The sequence below is a fragment of the Pteropus vampyrus genome, unplaced genomic scaffold (genome assembly GCF_000151845.1).
Source record: "Pteropus vampyrus isolate Shadow unplaced genomic scaffold, Pvam_2.0 Scaffold101, whole genome shotgun sequence".
NCBI classification, from domain to species: domain Eukaryota; kingdom Metazoa; phylum Chordata; class Mammalia; order Chiroptera; family Pteropodidae; genus Pteropus; species Pteropus vampyrus.
The window spans coordinates 4,517,356-4,538,843 of NW_011888882.1; the positions used below are offsets into that span (position 1 = coordinate 4,517,356).

General features: G+C 43.6%; 1 protein-coding gene and 1 pseudogene across 1 annotated transcript in view; one reads left to right on the forward strand and one right to left on the reverse strand.

The window, feature by feature from the left end:
• The window catches only part of FYN (FYN proto-oncogene, Src family tyrosine kinase), a 183,994-nt gene that overhangs the window by 160,607 nt on the left and 1,899 nt on the right, over positions 1-21,488 (forward strand). The window contains exon 11 of the mRNA XM_011364863.1: positions 11,077-11,208. Coding sequence (XP_011363165.1) covers positions 11,077-11,208 — 132 coding nt within the window. The remainder of the gene's footprint in view (positions 1-11,076; positions 11,209-21,488) is intronic.
• LOC111742821 lies at positions 1,987-2,105 on the reverse strand (annotated as a pseudogene).

Sequence of the window (21,488 nt, forward strand, 5' to 3'; positions counted from 1 at the left end):
CAGCTTTCTTGCTGTTTGTCCTAGATAAAAGTCCATGAAGTTAGTGTTCATCCTAGTGGGGCTGTGAATCAGAATTTTTACTCTAATATTGCTTCCCTTTGGGCTCTTGGTGTTCCAGAATAGCAAGCAGGATTCCTCTTTAATTCCACCCAAGGCAACCACTTAAACAAGCCCCCCAACACAGTCTTCACTTCAGAGAAAATCCCCTTGGTGGTTCTTCGATTTCCTTCCTGAGAGTTAAGGAACCAAATACCCATGATTTCAGGAGATGCTCATTAATTTTGTTCTTTACTTTTGTGTTGCCAGTGAGAGTTATCTTGAGTTGTCATTGGTCACCACTGAGAGGAAGGTGATGGGGAAAGGCAAGCAGCCCAGAGCATCCTCTGCTCACCTTCTGGCTCTGTCACAGAAGGAAACGTCTTGGTCTTCCACTGTGTACGGTTTCTCTGTGCTTCCACAATTCCTCTTCCTGCCTGTCTTTCCTCAACTACAAGACACCTCATCTTCCATTCTCCCTGGGGGCTGCTTAGCTTCCTCTGCCCTCTGGTTGTCTTGATTAGGTTTTTAATACCTTCTGATGGCCCTTCCATCCCTTTTCTGTCTGGTCTTCAATTTGGGGCTCCCTTTGGACTTTGTTCATCCCTCTTAGCCTAAATATTTCTTCTACAGAGTCATCTACACCAGACTTTAGATCTGTGCCTAGCTAATCAACCTTTGTTTTGCAATATGTTCAAGCCCTGCCTCTGGTCCTTGGTTCTTGTCTTCCTTGCCCAAACTTATTTCTTTTCTACCCATATTCCCAGTAGGACAGCACTCCTCTCTACTCCCTACTCCCTATCTCCTTTCTTCTCAAACACCCTGCTCACCAGTGTTCATTTCAGATGGACTATCACTCCATCGTACCATTTACTGTTAACTTATTTTTATTTTAAAAACATGGTGCTAAAGCCTTATGAACTTAAAGTAGAAGCTTCAACAGAATGTGGAAAATGCACAGCTGAATACTCCAGACACGTTTGGAGAGTTTGAAAGTCATTCCTTTGGCCTCGTGTGAAAATGTTGCATTTTGCTTTGCCAGGTTTTATTGGGTTTGAAATCATTGTTTTGTTTGAATAACCACAAAGTTCCAGGTCAAGTCAGCTTTGATTTTACCACTTTCACAGGATATCCTGTCCTAGTCCCGCCTTGTCAACCCTCCAGACCCCTGTAATCAACTTCCTGTTATTGGCATAGTTGGTGATTTCTTTTTCTTTATTCTCCAGGGTAACTTTAAAGTTGGAGTACTGTACATTATTTAATATTGAATGCAATAATTTGCAGAGTTTGTGGCTTCATAATTAAAGAGGGTTCTGGATAGATCTTTGGTTCAGAAAACCAGTGTCTATTGTTGATGCTGATGCCTTTCCTCTTTGAAAACAAAAAGCTATTAAGGCACCATTTGTATTTTTTGTAGGAAGGATTTGGTTTCTATTATTCTGTGCTGGCTTCTCCTTCTCCACCTCGGCCCAGTTTTTTAGCCAGAGGGGATATTTTCTGAGACAGGACTATGGAATTGGGTTGTTGACCAGGAAAAAAAAAAAAGTTTGACAGTCCAGCTCTCCAGTAAGAGCCTCTAATGCTAACTGGACCCCCCTTCACCTACCCTGGCCCCTGCCTGAGCCTCACCCAGGGATAACCATGGGTCACACTGTAGCATTACCTTATGGACAATTCTACCCAGGGCCCCCGTTTCCCGTACAATTCTTCTTTCCCCTCTCTCCTGCTCCCTCTCCTTCCTAAAGCCAGCACCACAGTTTAGCTCTCTGTTGGGTTTGCCTATGAGCTCTATCTTCCCAGCTGCCTAGAGAGTCCTAGGGCAAGAGGTGACCCATGCTTAGTTTTCTTTTCTTTTCTTTTTTTTATTTTTTAAGCGAGGCAACCCTTGGTTGACCTCACAGATTGTAAGGACCTTGTCAGCTTACAACCCCTTATTTTTTTAATTTTTTATGCTTACAGCACCTGGTCTTCCTAGGTGGTCTCCCACCCAAGTCCTAACCAGGCCCGACCCTGCTTAGCTTTCGAGATCAGACAGGATTGGGCTTGTTCAGGGTAGCATGGCCATAGACCCATGCTTGATTTTCTCAGGAGTCTCTCCAACTGTTCTGAGGACTAACTGGATGCTTGGTAAGTTCTCCGTGATTGATTGGGGTTTTTTTAACCTTTTTCCCCTCTCTTGAACTTTGGAGAGCTTTGGCTAACCTGACATAACTCAGTGCCTTTGCATTACTATCCAAAGAAAATAATAGCTGGCATTTATTTAGCTATTGCAAGGTGTCAGATGCTATGCTGAGCTCCTTACATTATTTATAATTCTCAGCACAACCAATATATGGTCAGGGAGACTAAGACTAAGGGGGTGGTTAAATGGTCACCCAGCAAATCCAGTATGAAAGCCCAATTCAGCCCACATGTGGGCCTGTTCGCATCATCACTGAAGAGCATTCTCTAGGGAGCCCTGTTTCCTGGCTGACTTACAGACACTTAGTGCAAGAGCTAGACTTGGAAGCAAAAGTCTCTGCTGTCTTCATTCATACGTTTGAAATGCCACTGCCACCATCATAATGCATGAAGATGCATAAAGTGCAGTAAGTAACCGATCAAGTAGGAACTATTTCTATTTGAAAACAGATTGCCTGGCCTCTGGGGATAGAGGACCTTCATGAACTGGAATGGGGCCTGCAGGTTGAGATTAGCCTTCCTGACTTAATGAATTTAGTTGTCATCCTCTTTTCACTTAAAAGCTGAGAGCATTCCATCGGACTGTCCTGGAGTATGATAACGATGGTTTTATTTCTATAACTCTAAGGTCGAAAATGATAATTTGTTTGTTTCACTCTTATATTGTCACTCTTTTCTTTGTTGAGTTTGATGAAGTCGGTATAAAGAGAATTTCTTCGGCCATCAGAGTGTTGGATAAGTTGCTGGGTTGACCCTTTAGCCAGTTAAAGCTTTTATTGAGCGGTTGCTGTTTAACCAGCCTTAAGCCAGTTACTGTGGAGGAACATAAATATAAAACCTGGTCTCCAACCTCAAAAGATTTACATTCTATTTAAAGAGACTTTAAAAAAAATAACACATGTAATAACACATGTAGAACTAGTAGAAAGACATGTCAGAGATGTGGAAATGGCAGCATACTGTATCGTGTTTAAGAGCTTGGGCTCTTAATTGGAGCCAGATTCCCTTGGTCCCAATCCCAGTCCCCAGCCTTATTGGCACCAGGGACCAATGCTCCTATGAGAATCTAATGTCTGATGATCTGAGGTAGAGCTGAGGCAGTGATGCTGGTACTGGGGAGCGGCCGCACTTACAGATGAAGCTTCGCTTACTCACCCGCTGCTCACCTCCTTCTGTGCAGCCCGGTTTCAAACAGGCCACAGATCAGTACCAGTTCTCAGCCCTGGAGTTGGGGACCCCTGCAAGTTTGGCATATCATTTTACCTCTCTGTGTTCAATTTTCTCATCAGTAGAACAGGAACAATTATTGGTATCTACCTCCTGCGTGTAAAGCACCTAGCATGATCCTTGACACTTGCTAAACACTCAATATGTGTTTAGCTATTGTGATAGCTACTATTGTAAAGCATTATTAAACTGTTGTTTATAGTGTTAGCTTCAAGTGTATTGGAGAGATCAATGAAAGCTAGAGTAATCACAGATGGTTTCATGAAGGAAGTGGGACTTGAGCTGAGTATGCTTTAACTAAGCAGGTGGAAGGAGAGAAAGCATTTAGAACAAGCTTATATATAAGAAGCAAGGATGATTATGCCAAGTGCAGGTACAGGCTACGGAAAAGCAAACTAGACTAGAGTGATTGTGTTTGTGTGGGAAGAACCAAAGTCAAATAGATATGTGGGTGTGTGTAAACGAAGTGGGAGATTTTGACTTCATGCAGTAGGGAGCCCGCTATATATGGTTGGGGGTGGGGAGTGGGATGACAAAGCTGGTTTATAGTGATTATAGTTAACCCTGAACAATGCTGGGATTATGGGCACCGATCTCCTATGGAAAATTCACATATGAGTACAGTAGACTCTCCAAATGCACAGATTCCCAACCATGGAGTTAACCCCTGAACAGTGCAGGTTTGAACTGCGCAGGTTAATTGTAAAACTCTATGTATAGGTGGATCCATGCAGTTCAAACCTATGTTGTTCAAAGGTCAACTGTAGGTGGAAGGAAATGAACTGAAGGAAGAGCACCATGAAAGGAGGACTTAACAGACGGGCGAGGACCGGAACCAAGCTTTGACAAAGAGATTAAACCAGAAAGGGAAAATTTGAGAGACATGTCAAAGAGGGAAACAATAGACCTTGGTGATGGATTAAATCAGATGTTTGAGGAGGGAGAAGTTCCAGCCCACTTTCAGGTTTTTTCTTTGAAGCCTGGTGGAATGGTGATCTAACCCCCCCAAAAAAGGTAGTGAAAACAGAGACTCCGTTTGCATCCTAAAATATTAAAGTGAGAATATGCCTTATAAGTCTTAATCATTTAGTAAAATGTTTTACCTAGTACAAGAATCTCCTTTATAATAAAATGTCTTATTCATTGTAAGATGATTTGGTGAAACGTAAATTTAGATTCATACTTGCCGCATTTGAGATCACGGTGGAACACCCCGGAGACTTTGTCCCTTAAGACATTTGCTAATCAAAAAAGAAGTCTTCAGATGAGAGACAAAGTCTGTCTAGTGTGTCCAGACCCATTCGCATAGAGATGACGGGCAGAGTCAGTCATGAGAAGAGGGTATGTATTGCAAGGAAATAAGCAGAAAGAGAAGAGTCTGCAACACTGAGGCCCCTCGGGCACTTGTAATTAAAGAGTGGGATAATGAAGAAGAGCCTACAGGAGAGACAAAAGAAATGCTTGGAAGGAAAGGAAGAACATCAGGGAGAATAAACTCAGAAAAGATAATTTATTCATTTCTCATAGAAAAGTTTGAGCTTTACAAAGTGTTAGAGTATGCTAAGTTTTACTTCTTTGTTCCTGAGATCATTAGGATTATGCAAACATGAAAAGTGAGCTAAAATAACACAAATATGACTAGAGCCACAAGTTAAATAAACATGATGACAGAAGTGACAAGAGAAGCATAGTCTACCCAATTGCTAATTGCTAACAGACACCCATGGGCCTTGAAATGTCATGCTTTTCAAGAGTTTTGAAAAGTCAAAATGCTTTTCACATTCTTTCTCATCACAAATCATTATCAAGGTACTGACATGTTATCTTCCACGGTTTAAAGAGAAGAAGAAAGAATGAGGTGGGATGTCATCACACTTCTGCTCACAAGCTTTAATGACTTCCCATCACAGTTATGATAGGACCCAAAGTCCATAGTGTGGCAAAGTCCCACAAAATCTATCCTCGTCGTCCATTTTATTGTCACTGTCTGATATACATACTAGCCACTCATTTATCTCCTTCCCAAACTAAGCTGCAAGCTCCATGAGAGCCAGAGGTTGATTTCACCCCAGCACTGAATACAGTGCCAGGCATGTGGGGGAAAACTCTGGAAATATTTATGGTAGGAAGAGAGAGAACAAAACCAACCCAGCATTGGTGGGGTTTTTGTCATTGTAGGGAAAAACTTTGATAACCGAATAAATCCACAATCCTCTCCTTTCTCTTACTTAAAGCATGGATGATTATTAATCTTATTTTAAATGAGAAAGATCATGGCCCTGTAAGGTTTAAAGATTGGCATCCAGTCACCTACTTTCATCCCAATCTATTAAGAAAAGGATTTTCTGCTTTCTTTCACTCTGAGCTCTCCCAAGGCCTAGGGCCACGTCATCTTCCTGCTGACATAGCCCCTCCAGCTGCAAGTTCAATAAACTGGGCCCATGCTCCTCACAGAGCAAAGTCTGGGGGGCTCCCTTCACCTCAGACAGTTTTACTCAGACCCAAAGAGGATCCAAACACACTTCATTTGGCATTAAAACACAGGGTTTTCCAGGTGTTTTTATGTTTCAGAAGTGTGTGACGGGTGCATTCCTACTATAGTTGGCAGTTATTAGCCCCAAGGCATCCAGATAGTGACAGACAGTGATACTGGTCACTGAGGACAAGGAGAGGTCTCACCAGGGAATTGATAATAAGCCCTGTAAGAAATTGGGGTTCAGCCTGGGAGGGAAGGCTGGAAAGGCTAATCGGCCATCCAGTTCCCCTTTATCTAGTTTCTTCTGTGTACCAGGCACTGGGCTCAGTACTGAAGATATGGTGGCCGTCCAGAAAGACAATCTACCCGCCCTTAAGGACAGTATCTATCTGTAAGGGGAGCTGCATTTCAGACAACTCCAGGTTTCCCTCGCTGTCAGAAAATAGAGCATCCCTATGAAACCTTTCGTAAGCCTAAACGACATAAAGCAAAGAAGCAGTTATCTCAGGACACATCTTGCTAGCGGATGCACACAGTAAATCAAGGTAAATCACAGATGCTCATAGATACAATTCAAAGCTTTGGCGGGTTGATGCTGAGATGCTGAGTGTGGTTCCCGGGGACGGGGAAGTAGCTTGGCGGTGTCCCCCTCACTGTTCCAGGTGCACGCTGCCTCTAGAACGGCAAGCTGCAAAACAAACAGGAACACTGTTTGGGCCTTTTACCTTTTTCTTGTAAAAGTAGAAATCCTCTTTCGGTTTCTTTTGGTTAGCAAAAACAGGTACTAATGTAGGTTTTTTTTGTAAAAGCAAAATGGCATAATGTGAAGTTTCAAAAAGTAGGGGATATCTGTAATGTATTCATTGCATTTGAATAGTAACGGCTACAAAGAACAAGGCACTGGCAGCACAGAACTAAGGAGGCTCCCTCAGTCATGGTGCTCAGACAAAGGTTCCCTGTGCAAGTGACACTTAGACAGAGAACAGAGGAGGAGCGGGAGTTAGTCATGGAATGGGAGTGGGGTGAGGACTTCAGACAAAGGGAACATCCTGTCCCATGGCCTTGCAGTAGGTAGGAGCAGTCAGCGGTCAGTGGAGAGGGTGTGGGTAGGGAGGGGGAGCAGAGGAAGAGAGCCCAGAATCACAAGAAGAGGCTGGAGAGGTAGGATGGAGGGACCAGACCAGACCATGCTTGTGGATGCAATCGGAAGACCATTGCAGGAGTCCAGGCAGGCGACAGTGAGCAAGTGAGGACTAGAGTGAGGGCAGCGAGTGGACTCGATATGGAGAATGATAAAGCAGCAGGGGCCAAAGATGACTCGGTGACTATTTATCGAGCTCCTTCTCCAGGCAGGCTCGGTGCTGCTGAGTGCACCACAGTGAACGAAGAGACACAGCACCCAGGTGAGGAAGGTTGTCAGCATGCTGCTGTCATCAACGAGGTAGCTTACAAGGTGTCCAGCAATGAAAAAGAAGCAGAATTGTGGGGAAGATAAATTTTGAATGTTGTGTTTGAGAGGCCCTTTGAGACTTCCCAGTGGAGACATTGAGGAGGTCAGGAGCTGGGAAGGGAGGACCCATCTGGTGCTACAAACACAGGCACCATTGGGATCAGAATAGTCACTGAAGCCAAGAGAGGGAGTAAGATCCCCTGTTGTTACACAAAGCTTATGACCACTCTTTTCACATCTCAACAGAATTTAGAGAAACAAGATTGAGATGTATATAAGAAATTATTATTCGAAACACTGGTATGTTTACTCACCACAGAAAATGATTCAGCCTAAAGCTAACTGGTCCTGAATACTACTAGTCCAGGGAGGTAAATGACTAAAGTACAAGGACCATTTACTTTTATGGTGGTTCCAGGACATGGGCCCCAGTGACAGCACCAAATTAGACTTTCAACAATGAGTTTACTGTAGGAGGTGATGAAATCTGCAAACACTGCCTGGCAAACATCGGTTGGAAAGGATGCTTTCAAGTCCATATATAAATACCTATATTTTCTATGGCCTTTGTCTATTAGCTTAAAAGAATCTTAAACTGTTAAAGTAATTCAGTAAGCAATAAAAACTAGAGTGATGGTAATCCTTCATTTTTTTAGTTCACCATACCTGCTTAGTTTGCTACATTTCCTCAACTAAAGTGCAAAGGAAAGGAAATTACATGGGAATCTGCATCCTGCTCCCCAACAGGAGAATTTCAAGAAGAGTGAGTCAGCTGGTTACATAACAATACCAAGTTCATTGTTGTCTCCTGACATTATCTCCTTTTATCTACAAATCCATACTGCTTAGAAGACAACTTTGATCCTGACTTTATGCCTGCCGTAATATCTGTGAAAAAAAATCCGAGCGGGTAGAACTTTATTTTCAAGGGAAAAGCAATGTTTACATCCAGGAGATCCTTCCTTCCGGGTTCTGAGCTTTCCTAACTTCACCCAAGGAGAGAGTCCATCTCAGCCCCGAACAGGAACACGTGTGGGATTGCATAAGTGGTACACCGGACGACCTCAGGGACGCTGTTCTCTTAGACTGTTCTCATAGGCTGCAGTGTGCAACCTGCATGGCTGTTTGCAAAGACCTCCACCTAAAACCCCACGTGAATTCCTCCCCATTTGAAGCTGCATCTGAACCCTTTAGAGGTGGGAAACCAAGATGAGGGGAAATTGAGGTAATGAGATGAACAGAAGGGTGAGCATCAATTTGTTCTTTTGTTGAAACCTTAGTTAATGATTAACAGCTTATAGCTGCTTTAATTTATTAATCTTTATCTTCCTTGAAAAGAAAAATATGAGTTATCTTTACATAAGCTTCTTTCGTAAGAACCTAACAGTGCCTGCTATTTTCAGACCGAAAAGAAGTAACGAAAATTGGACAAAGACATTCTTCATATTTTCCCCTCCAAAATGTATTAGGTGTAAATACCTTGCTTATCTTAGAAAGAAAACTAGTGTGAAATAAATTTATTTAAGTGAGCTCCTGCTAATAAGTTGAAGCACCTATCTACAAATGATTTCCAGTCAGAGATTCATCACATCCTTTGTTTTAACTTATGTTTTGAAGGTTTATATACTATGATTCTTGTTGCAGATGTTATAATGAGAAAATAAAGCAGACTAGCACGACCGGCTGACATTGAAATTTTTGATTTTTTTAATCTGAAATTATGAAGTCTCTTAGAAAATCCAAAATGCCTTTATTCAGATTTTGAATAGTTTACTTTCAGCAGCACGCACCTTCCACAATGTTGAATGATTCCAAAAAGGGAAGGAAGGCTTCTTTTGCTTGTCATTTTATTTACAGAATTTGTGTCTGCACAGTGGAGAAAAATGTTCTATTTTTCTTCTGAGATGGACATAGATTTCCAAGCCATTTGGTTCAAGAGATGGTTTAAATAGGAATGAATTTAATATACCTTTAATTCTCTGAAATGAGAGAACTCCAGCTGTGGTTTGGTCCAGGGCAAAGTCTGCTCTCAACACTGAAGAAAATCTATCACATTAATCCCAGCAGCTCAGAGTCCAAAGCTGCGTGAACAGAATGCTTGAGGACAGGAAGTGTGAGAAGAATGATTTGAAAGAAACTTTTAAAACAAAATGACTGTTCAGCCAGGCCTTGTGTGTGTGGAATCATGCAGCACTTAAGGAAAGAGAAAAATAATTATGCTTGAGAAACATAGCTAATTATAAATAACTCAGTGCATAAAAGGAAAAGAAAACTATAGAATAACTTCTCTGCTCCACCGTTAATGTGAGCTGCCACGTAATGAAATAGTAGGATTTTTTCTTATTTCATTTCACACCGGCATAGAAGAGAAGGAAAGGAAAATTATATTGCCAGAAAATTCCAGTTAGATTTGCTAAAGATGTACTGTATTTAAAACAAAAATCTAATTGCTATAATTTATCATACCTCTGGTTATTAAAACCATGCTAATTTAAAGATTTTAATTGTTTGCCATTTTGAGCATTGTGACTTTCCATAGACAATACTATAAAAATTTCTGACTTTTGTTAGCTTTCGTATGATTTTTTGTAGGCGCTCCTAAGTAAAGTTAACATGCTTTAAATATGTAATTGTGTTTACATCGGTAATAAAAATTCCTTGTGTTTTCCTTTTAGTTTGTTCAATGAGATACATGGAACTACTTTATAATTGCTGAGCCTAACGTGTGAGAGCACAGGCTGCTGAATCCGTTTGAATTCCCTGTACACACATCTAGCCTTGTAAAGAGCAGTGTGGCCCCCACTCTTCGTTTTAGATTGGAGAGAGGATTCTTTTAATGGTTAGAGAAATTAAAAAGAAAGGATTATACTGACTTCGGTGTGAAATTTGCTTCTTGGTCTTGAGAAACCTGATCCTTCAGACAGTCATTGAGGCAAGACTGCTCTTTAAAAACAAATATTAAATAGTACCCTCTCTGGCTGGTAGAAGAAAGGTAGGGAGGTAAGCAAGGAATCATACAGTGCAGAAGGAAAAACTATCCCAGAATTAAAGATGGCCACTATCAGGGGGAAGGGGTAGAGGGAAGAGAGTGGAGGGAGGGAAGCAGCCAGAGGCAAAATCATTCTCTGCTGTAGGTTGGGGAGGCCTTGGGGAAATATATAGCCCATTTCAACATAACACAAGGGCTGCAGCAAATTGCCTCCACCCTGGGAGAAGCAGGGTGGTTTGGTTTGGTTTTCATGCACCTCATAAAAGCAAACTATGTCCTCATAATACCAAAGGATTCATGAGAGTAACATTATGATCTAATACTATGTTATTAGTTATTAAAACATAACATTATTTCAAAGCAAAAAAAAAAAAACTTATAAATTAATTTCCTAATTCACAAGTTAGCTCCACCTCCAGACCAAACCTATGACATTCAATGTGGTCATCGTTTCAAGTTCCAGAAGCTGGAGCTTTAAGGGGCTCTGAAGTCCAATCCTTCAATGAGAAAATTAGAATTAAACTGGCTTCTTAAGGTCACAGAGCCAGGACGAAACCCCACAGCTTCTCAGTCCTAGTGCATCCCTGTTTCACCTCCTTCCCATCCTCCTCTCTGATCTGCTCCCTGCAAAAGTGGCTTCCAAGTGCTTTTCCTTCCTGACCTCACACCCAGTACAATGCTTCCTCCCTGATGAGTAACCAGGTGTTCTTTCTACAGGTGCAAAGTTCCCCATTAAGTGGACAGCCCCCGAAGCAGCCCTGTATGGGAGGTTCACAATCAAGTCTGATGTGTGGTCTTTTGGAATCTTACTCACGGAGCTGGTCACCAAAGGAAGAGTGCCGTACCCAGGTGAGTGCAGGACGCAGTAGAAGTGGGCTCTGATTGGATATTCTTTCAACACCATTTGGGGAAACCTCACCTTGCTTGCCTTTGAAGCCCCATCCTCAGCTTTCTGCCGAGCATGAGTTTGACAAACATGGGCAGGTAGTTAGCTAGAGAAAAGCCGAACTGAGCACCACCATGGCATGTAGACAAACAGCCTCCATGAACTGTGTGCCAGGATTAATGTCATGAGCAGCTGATGTGAGCATTTCAGCCCACCCCAGTTCATGGAATCTCTCCTCTCTCAGTAGGAGTGTGTGTCCGTAGCTTTCAGAGCAGAAATGTCGCTGGCAAAACTTCTACCCGAATAGAGTTTGCAGACTCTTCAAGGAACGAGGAGAAAAACCCCCACTGCTTTTTGATTACTCTGTAGCACTGACCCATGGAGTGAAACTGGCAGGAAGATGCCAGGACCTGTTCTCTCTCCAGGCCCCAGCTCCAGATGGCCAGAGAAAGCAGAGGCACATGTGAAAAGCAATTTAGAGGCCACTCACTGCCCATTTCTGAACAGTCAAAATATGCTATGCAAAAGCAAGTATAATGTAAAGAAATTGGAGATTATTAGGCCCTGGAATTTTCTAGATTATCAGATTCACGCTTTTTCCAAAGAAACCATGGGTTTAGGTTATCCATGCTTAAATTCATTAATTTAGACAGATGGTGACATAAAGGACACTCATGCCATTTTACCTCCACGCTTTAGTGGTTATAGTGCAGGGACGATCTGCTTTCTGAAATGTTAAGGACATATTTTTCAGTTACTGCTGAGTGAAGAAAGAACACAGCTCCCCCTCATTCCCTGCCTAAGAAAAGAGCTTTAAAAAAAAAAAAAAAAAAAAGGCAGTGATAGAAACGATAGTGGAGATTAATGAGAAATTGAGGTCTCTTGCAAATCCTGGGTTTGTAATCGTATCTTTGCAGTCAGAGGAGCCAGGGAGGGCAGATTAATTTGTAATCCCTTTGTTCATTTTTTATGATTGTTTCTGGTCATCTTCAGAGAATGCAAAAAGGGAAAGAGATTCTCTTTCTGGATTGGTGTAGCCTGGAGACTCCTAGGAGAGCCAGGTTGGCACAGAGGCAAAATTGACAAATTCCTCGTCTGTGAAGCACCGGCCCTCGGCGTTTAGAGAGGCGGGTGGAAGTCAGTGTTATTGATGCTGCAGCGGCTGCTGCTCCCGGGGAGCACAAGTGGGAATAGCCAACCGGCTCAGAAGAAAGGGCTGCCCTGGAGGGGCCTGGAGCACGGCACGAGCGTTTTTTTTTGAGTTACTTCTCAAGGAGGAAAATGTTCAGGTCTTGGGATTTTGCAGATGTGAGGGCACCTCTTTTTTTATTGTTTGAATTTTGCGCTAATTTCTTCTGAACCCCCTCCCCGCCCCACCCCGCCCCAGGTTTATAATCACCCGGCGTGTTAAATGCAATTGCAAAGGGGAAAAGGCTAATGTTGTTTTGTGTTTCTGTAAAGCCTTTCCTTCCAGGAATACAAAGCCACTTTTTGTTTCTCAGGGTCTCACACAGAAGCCAAAACAAAAGGGTGGGGGCGGGGGCCTCAGAGAAGGGAGGTAGGTGTTGCTTCTGAGGGAGAGTCTTTTATCACGTTTGGTTTTAGCATAAAGAAAATGGGCTCTGTCTATGGCTATACCACCCTGACCACGCCCGATCTCTTCTGATCGCGGAAGCTAAGCAGGGTCAGGCCTGGTTAATACTTGAATGGGAGAAAATGGCCTCATTTTACAACTTAGACTAGGATTCGTTCATTCAGCATAGCATCACTAAATGTGATCTTTTGCTCACCTGGGAAATAAGTACAAATAAGACATCCATACTCTCAGCAAACATTGTTTAGAACCTTCCTGGAGCTTGGCGCTGTTTTAGGTGCTAGGGTTAGAACGGTGGGCAAATAAATAAATTTAATCGGTGGGCAAATAAATAAATTTAATCAATGCACTCATGGAGCTTACAGTCAGATATTTAAAATATGCATCAAATCCAGGAAGAAATCAGCCTTTTCTGATACTTGTTTATTGTTAGAAGATATCACCCTTAAGAGATGAATTACTTGAATTTACCCACTGTGGAATTCTGATAATGGGGTCAAGGGCACACGATTCAGGTATCTACATACAACAAGTACTGAGAGGGGCCTTTCATTCAGCATCCTGTGAAGATGGCAAAGGAGTTCGAAATAAGAACTAAGTCTGCTTTATTATGCATAGTTATATACATTGAGCAGCTGCTCATATGCAGGAAGCTTTGATAGCCACTCTGATTCTGTGAGAGTGGCAAAGAGAAGGGGCTGTATCTGGGAATCTTCATGGAGAAGAAGGCAAGTAGGGTTTCCTCCTCAACTCGAAGAAGAATGAAAAGCGTCCAGACAAGGACAGGCATGTGGGAAGGCACCCAGGCCTGGGAGGGCGGTACAGATTCAAGTTGCTGCAGGATAATGAGTCCGAGAAGGAGGGCTGTGAGGTGAAGAGCCTCGAGGTACACCTGGAAAGGCTGGCCAGAGCCCATGCTGCCTGAAGAGGCCCTGGGGCCTGGCTGGTCCACAAGGGTGGCCAGAGAGCCATGTCAGCAGTAGAGTGACATGCACTGCTCTTTACCTACCGAAAGCCACAGAAAATTGTTCCCAGTCTTGTTTTTGTTTTTTAACATAGCTATAATCATATTTAATTGGACTTAACAGTAAACTCTTCTTGAGGGAGAAGCTTTTACAGAGGGATTCCAATTATGGGATTATCACCTTAATGAAGGCTAACAATTCCTAAGGAACAGACAATTTCATTAAGCTTCATCCAGATGTAACTGGAAGGAAGGACCTTCCTCTCCTCTTTCTGTCTGCTGCTGTGACCACGTTAGCTAATGTGTGCTGCTGAGTGGCTGCTTCTCTGCTGCCCTAAGTCCACTGCTGATGGTACTCCAGGCCAGACTCCCAGTCCCTGTCCATCATGGCTTCCATTCTGACATTTCGAAGCAGTCATTTCTCAGTTGGCTAGAGTATGTTTTCAGGTAATTCTTTTTCAAGAACAGCCGGTGGCGGTACATTTTTCTGAGTTCTTTCATACCTAAGAATGGCCTTCTGTATCCTTCACCTAGAGAACAGTTACTTTGGCTATTAGGTAAAAATGGAAGATGAAGGAGTGGGCGGTGACTCATAAATGGGTTTGATAAAGCTTTCCAGGCATTTTTACCAGCATGAAAGAAAGTCCAGAAGTAAGAATCGGAGAAGGAACTTAGAATGGAGTATGTGAGGTGTGACCAGATGCAGGGCAAAACGGATGAGGAAACAATAAAACACTGGATTGGTTGGTTAGTTAGCAGGTTTTATAAAATGAATGGATTAAAAGGAAGGGGAGAAGGACAAGCTGAAATTGAATGAGAGCCTCGAAGCCAAAGGAAAAATACTGAAATGTGACACTGAGATTAACAGGGAGGAGTTACATCACCCAACCAGACAAGAAGGTTGCTTTTGACATGTGTGACAAAGAACAGCTCCATTTTACAAATTCCCTAGTAGCAGCCTAACCTGAATGCATTCTCAGCATAAAAGTCTAGCTCGCTTTTCTGTGAGTCAAGGTTCAGAACCATTCTTTGCATCAAGATTAGGGCTGATTTTATACTTGATGGATCGTTGTAAATGAAAAATGAAACACAAATAAAAGCAGTTTTCTGGGGTCAATGCATAAAACCAGAATTGAGTTTTAGCCTGTCATTTCACCTTCAAATCCTTCTTTTCTTCTTTGCCTCCACTGCCACTTCCCCGTGTCCGTATGTCATCCTCTCGTACAGTGACCTCTTCATGGGACTTCCTGCCCCCAGTCTCTTCCTAACCACCACCATTCTATCATTGTCACATCAGTTATTATTCTAGAAAACACAGATCCAGTCATCTTACTCTCCTAGTTAGAAACATCCACGGCTTCCCTTTGTCTCCAAAAGCCTTAGTTTTATAGAGTCCTTAATAACTCTCTTTCCTTCAGTCATTTCACGAGTATTTATGGAGCCCTTACTATATGCCAGTTACTGTTCAGGCACAGGAGTAGAGCAGTGAATCCACGGACAAAAACTCCTGCCCTCATGAACTTTTATTCCTCTTGGAAGAGACAGACAATAAACCTAGATAAATAAGCAAAATATATTCAGTGTTGCCTGGGGGATAACAGATAGGGAGAAAAATAAAATGAGGAAGGAAATAGAGAGTGTTAGGAAAAGGTGGCAAGGAAGCCCTCACTGGGAGGGTGATATCTGGGTAAAGACCTGAAAGAAACAAAGCGCAAACTAGCTGGATATATGGGAGCAGGTGGGGCAGGGTGCGGTGGAAGCCTTCCCTCAGAGGAAACTGGAACATAAAGGCCCTGAAGAGCTGTATGGAGGCCAATGCGCTGGAGCAGAGGGAGCAAGAGGTGAGACGCCTCTGGGCAGATCAAAACAGGCAGATCCAGGCTTCCTAGGTCATTGTTAAGACTTTTGTTTTAACTCTTAGTGACATAGGGAGTCGCTGAGGGGCTTTGAGCGGGAGAGTGACATGGTCTGACTTACATTTTCTCTCTTGCTACTCCCTGACCCTTCACACCAAAAGATGTCTCTTAAACATGCAAGTCTCTCTTCTCGGCTTCACTGCCTGCCTCAGAATCCTTCCAAGCCCAGCCCAAACGTCACCTCCTCTGTGTAGCCTTCTCCATGTCCAGACCAAATGGGTCGTCCCTTCTGCTTGCTTCCATGGTACCCGGTACACTCTGTGGAAGCCTCTGTCTACATGTCTGTATTTCCCAGTAGTTCCGAACATTTCTGATAGAGAGGGGGCTCCTTTTATGTGTTTCCAACACCCAGCACAGTGACCGCCCCATAGTAGACTCTGACCAAGTCTAAGGGGTTGGATGGATGGTTGGATGGATGGGACAGAAGAAAAAAAAGATCGTGCCTATGAAGTTTTTGAAACAAGATTTTTTTAAATTTGGCCCATAGCCTGTAAAGCTTTTCAACTCTATTGCATCATTTTCACATATAAATATAGCATATATGTTCCCAGCCATGAAGTAGTCTCTGTCCTCAAAGTTGTTTTGGGAAATTGGCCCTGTAGTGAGTTCCAGCACCATTCTAGGCAAAAGGTCCCGGCCATTCTGTGCCCTGGCTCTCAAATGAATATTTGCTTTGTGAGTTTGGCAGGATCTGGCGAAGCAGGAACATTTTCTTAAACACATCACATTTATCATGCATTTGAAGCACTTTCAAATCTTTTTAGCAAGTGACAGCTGCCTTTCTGTGAATGCATCTAGTCACTTGATAATGACTTGAAGAGGCAAGGGAAATAAGAGAAACTGTTGTGCTTTCCTTAAAGAATTACAAGTCCCACCCTTGTCCTCCCTCTGTCCCACTTAGAAGCCTTAGAGCCCTGAACTATAGACATATGTTCCTCTCTGTTCAGCCCATCACTGTCACCCGCACTCTTGTTCCTGCTGTGCCCGTCATGCCAACGGGAGCAGCTTTTTGAGGGGTAGGAAGAGGTGAAGACTATCCAGTTAGGAGAATGGGAAGCAGGATGGAACTTCTAATCTTAGCCCAGTTTGCTTTGTCCCCTGCCCTCCCTGCCCCCATCCACAGCCCCTGGAGCTTTTCCTTTCAGCTCATGGTGGTCTTCCAGAGAGGGAATTCTGCTTCGAATACCCAGGAGTCACGTTGTCACCTTCCCTACAAGATTTCTCTTGGCTAGTGTGGCAAGTGAGAGGAGGAGAGGGTATTGAGCAGAATGCAAGAGAAGAGGTCAACGGCCAGGGAGAGACTTCCCACGCCTGCATCCTGTGACCGAGTCCTGCATTCTGCTGCTCCTCGTTCTCAGCCGTACATTTCCATGGCCTTCCTCATGGGCACCCTCACCGTCTTTTTCACTTCTCTTTTCCTAGGACACTATATTATCAACCTTAAATAACCTTTGTGTATTATGGTACCTGAGGAGCCGTCATTTCTGTATTTATTAATACAGTGGGTTTAATAAAAATAGCTGCCCTGAGGTTATCTGGTAAGATGGAAAATGAGAAACAAAGCTTGTCATTATATTCTCAAGGTTACTCCTTTATTTTCACCAACACTTTTTGATCAGCCTCTATCTACCCAAAATTTATACTTTGATCCTATACCTAAACCTAACTCGAAGCATCCTGCTCATTGCCCAATAAGACGACGAGAGCATATGATGATCTGATGGCACATGCTTGTGCTAGCACATTCACCTTAGCCCTGCTTCCTTCCTCCCAGCACTGGCACAGCACTGCTCACGAGACAGTAAATAGAAAGGCCTTTTCACAAGGTTTATGCCGAGAAGCCGGGGGAGCCTCTGATGGAAGACCTCATGCACAATAAAGTATAATTCCTCTGAATGGAAAGCGTAGTTTGTAAAAGTAAATCAGATGTCTGATAACCTGAACAGCATTCCCATTGTTAAAGTGCTCAATTATTTACATGGCACAAAGATCCAGGTTCTTGCAACCCACAGTCAAGTCCAGATGCAGACTTGAACTGGTAACAGTTAAAATTCCTGATTGTGCAGAGATGGCCCCTCTGAGATCCACATTAGGAAGCTGCACCAATGGAAGGCTATAAAGCAAAACACTCTTCTTTCATACAAGACATTTTTTTTTCAAACAACTGAAAGCACAGTGAATGTTGAGAGATCTTGTTGACCAATGGAGAAACTGAGGCCAAGGAAGTCAAGTCACGTGCTAAGAGACACAATGAGAGACGCAGTCAGAAGCAGTAGCTCTGCCAATGAAATTGAGGGGTTTTTTTCCTTCCCGAAAATAATCTAAAAGAAAAAGAGGGAAGGATCTACCGAGTTAATATATAGCTCAAAGAAGAGTAATGGAGACGTTTAAAAGAAAAGGAAGGGAGAGAAAACAAAAAGGAGAGAAGGGAAAGAAAACACAGACCCATGAAAATAGATGTTGTTGGCAACAGGACATAGTGAGGGTTGGAAAGTGAGAGTTGGAAACTTGACCTGAATCCGGAAACCAAGAAGAAGCCAGCAAAATGGTTTAGAAAGGATAATAGAGTCGTAATGGCAGGAAGTGAGTACAGCCCACCTGGCTGAAGAATCTCAGCGGCAGTGTTTGGGGCAGACTGACTGGAAACGATGCCATCATGACCATGTTTGAAAGCTTAAAATCCATGGTGACAGGAGGCCCCCATGGAGGATCTAGGAAAGAGGAATTTGAAAGTAAACACTGGCACAGCAGGCTACAAAGGTTCTGTGTGATCTGAGTACCACTGTGTTGTACCCTGTGAGAATGACCCGTGAAAATGGCCCATTTTCCTGATTCAGTCCGGCGAGGGGGCAAGAGAGCCAGGTGCTCCAGTGGGAGCAGAGGAGGGCAGCGTTACAGTGAAGCTGGCTGGTGTGTCTGTGGACGGTGGTAACCCGGGAATACACCCGGTTACACTTTGTGGATATGGCATTTTCCACGGTCAGACGCCACTGGCTGGGGGAGACCACCGTCCTGTTGAGAAGTGGCCTCTGTCGTAGCCCGCTAGGAAAGCCGAGGCACAAACTGTTGATGACAGTGTTTCCCTAAGACATACGCAGACGTCGCGTTTTAAAGTTTCTATCTTTTCTATTTCTCCTCTGGCATTCTCTCCATTGAAAAGGGGAGCAGGGAGGGGGGAAGGACAATCCCCAAGCACCCTCCTCCCACGCTGTTCACATCTTCACTTGGAAGTGCAACAAAAAGATTCTTCTCTCTAGTATCTCCACATCCCTCAAGACTTTTCTGACGGCCCTGGTGCTCAGGCTCTTGTATGGCCCCTTCTCAGTCCCTGTCCTTCACCCCCCAGGTATAAGCAAGGTCAATGTCTTGGGGAAAGTGGCTAAAAGAGGAGAAATAACAGTTTTCTTTGGAACAAAAATAAGAAACTATTTTAAAAAGAAAAAAATGAAATAGGCTCATCTTTAGAGTAGTATACAGAGGAAAATCCATTTTGGCTAAAAAAAATTCTTAAATATGATTTTTCAGAGTTCTTGTAGCTATATTCTCATGCTTTTTTTTTTTTAAAAAATCAACACAATCCACTTAATTTGGCTATTGTTTGTGAAGTAAAAACTAGCCTAAGCCTTGCTAAGTGAGCATTATGCAGTTACAGTTGCAAAGGTCCGTTGTGAAGTACCAGGTCAGCAGGTCAGCCTGTGTGGGTTCTGGCTCATGGATAGTTGAAAACGAGGTAGCCCCATTCAGATTGTCATTGTCAGCCATGTGCGTTGTCTTAGACCCCACTTTTCTAGCAAAGCTATCATTGGTCTGTTTCTATTTGGCCTGGTGCATGGAATTGGTTACATATACTCCCCATGCTTTGAGAGGCCTGCAGAGAGAAGGCCTGAGAAGAGAAAGGGAAGGAGGTGGAGCAGAGCGAGGAGCATGCATGTGATGACAGCGGGAGTGTCCAGTGTGGGCCAAGTTACAGCTCTGTACCCTAGCTTCACCTGCCTGGAGGCAAGCTGCCTCGGGAGATGCTACATGTTGACGGTCAAGTTGCTGTATCTGCTGTGCCCTATGCTGGGGCAGAGCACTGAAAAAATAGGCTTGACTCAAGTGGTCAGTTAAACTTTCCATTGGTGGAGATTGAATGTAGAGTTTAAAAAAAAAATACGTGAAATCTTTCCATTTGAGTAGTTTTTGTTTTGTTTTTTAATGAAATGAAACATTTACTGACACAAGCTCCACAGAGCAGTAAGAGAATGATTAATTAAACTCTGCGGTTCCATTTTGGACAGCATGAGAAGGTATTCTGAGGAGATTGTAACTACCTCCAGAAGGGCCTGTCAGACCCTCTGAGGTTCAGACCTTCTGCTTGTCTCTCCTCCAGTTCCTGCGGGCTCCTGGCAAGGGCAGGGACAGGGATTTCTGCAGGTTTAAGCCATGTGGCTTCTGAGATGTTATGAAACCAAGGACTCTGCTAAAATACAAAGCAAATGCTTTGGAGAATGCCAGTCCTGACAGGTGATTATGCTCTCTCTTTCTAACTTTTCCAGGCTGGCTGGAGTTTGGTGGCTGCTGTCATTCGTATAAGGGCTTCCCAGCCAAAACCTTTGGGGTAGAATATGCTTTCAGACTCAGACTTTCTCATACATTGCATAGAGCAGCGGTCTCCAGCCTTTTTGGCACCAGGGACCGCTGCTCCCATGAGAATCCAATGCCTGATGATCTGAGATGGAGCTGAGGTGGTGATGCTAGCGCTGGGGAGCAACTGCACATACAGATGAAGCTTTACTCGCTGGCCTGCCGCTCACCTCCTGCTGTGTGGCATGGTTCCTAACAGGCCAGGGACTGGTACCAGTTCACGGCCCAGGGGTCGGGCACCCCTGGCATAGATCATACATTATAAAACACCCTAGGAGGGCCTGGGGCAACACTCCATATTCAGATACATTCTTCCTTCTGCAGTAATGTATATGAATAAATAAAAACAGCAAGTAGTCTCACACCAGGTCAGGTTTTATGGCCAAATGAGGTCAGGTCAGATCAGTTTTGCTGCCAAGTGAGTTACCAGCTCTTTTAGTTTCCAGAGCTTGCTGGATTTGTGAATTATGGATCAGGAAATGCTGGCCCTCGTCCCTTATTCTGTTTGTCCAGAGCGCTGCAAGGCATTCTGGCGGCTCCAGGTTCCTCCCGGTGCTTCCAGCTCCCCACCCCATCCTACGTTTTCAAAATGAGTTTTCAGCAGTTGGAACTAATTAAGCTAATTAGCCACAGAGCTGACCGAACACCCAACTAAAGAGGACACCTTTAAAGTCAGGCATGATGTAGAGACAGGAGGCTGTGACTCGTCCACCAAACCTCTCTCACTAAAATAAGGGTCACCCCGAATTGTGAGTGAGGTTATGTCAGAATAATTAAATCGAAGGCCTACTTCAACAAAGCAGGAATAATATATGGATTTTAAAACCTCAGGAAATTAAAGTGGTAGAGAAAAAGAAAGCATCCTAAAAGGATTCAGACAAGCATGGGACTGATAGGGCCATGGTCGACAGCCTCAGGAGCCAGGATAAACCCAGTTCCAAAAGTAACAATAAAACAAAGAGAACTGGCACCAGATCCTGAAGTCTGTGTATCTCCTACCCAGGAGGCCGGATCATGCTCTGGGCCCAGCTCCTCTGGACAGGCTCATAGGATTCTAGCTGAGGGTTGCCAGCTCCTCCAGAATTAAAGAGAGTCTCTGCATGCATATGCTGCGTCCTGCTGGCTAGACCACTGAAAGATAAG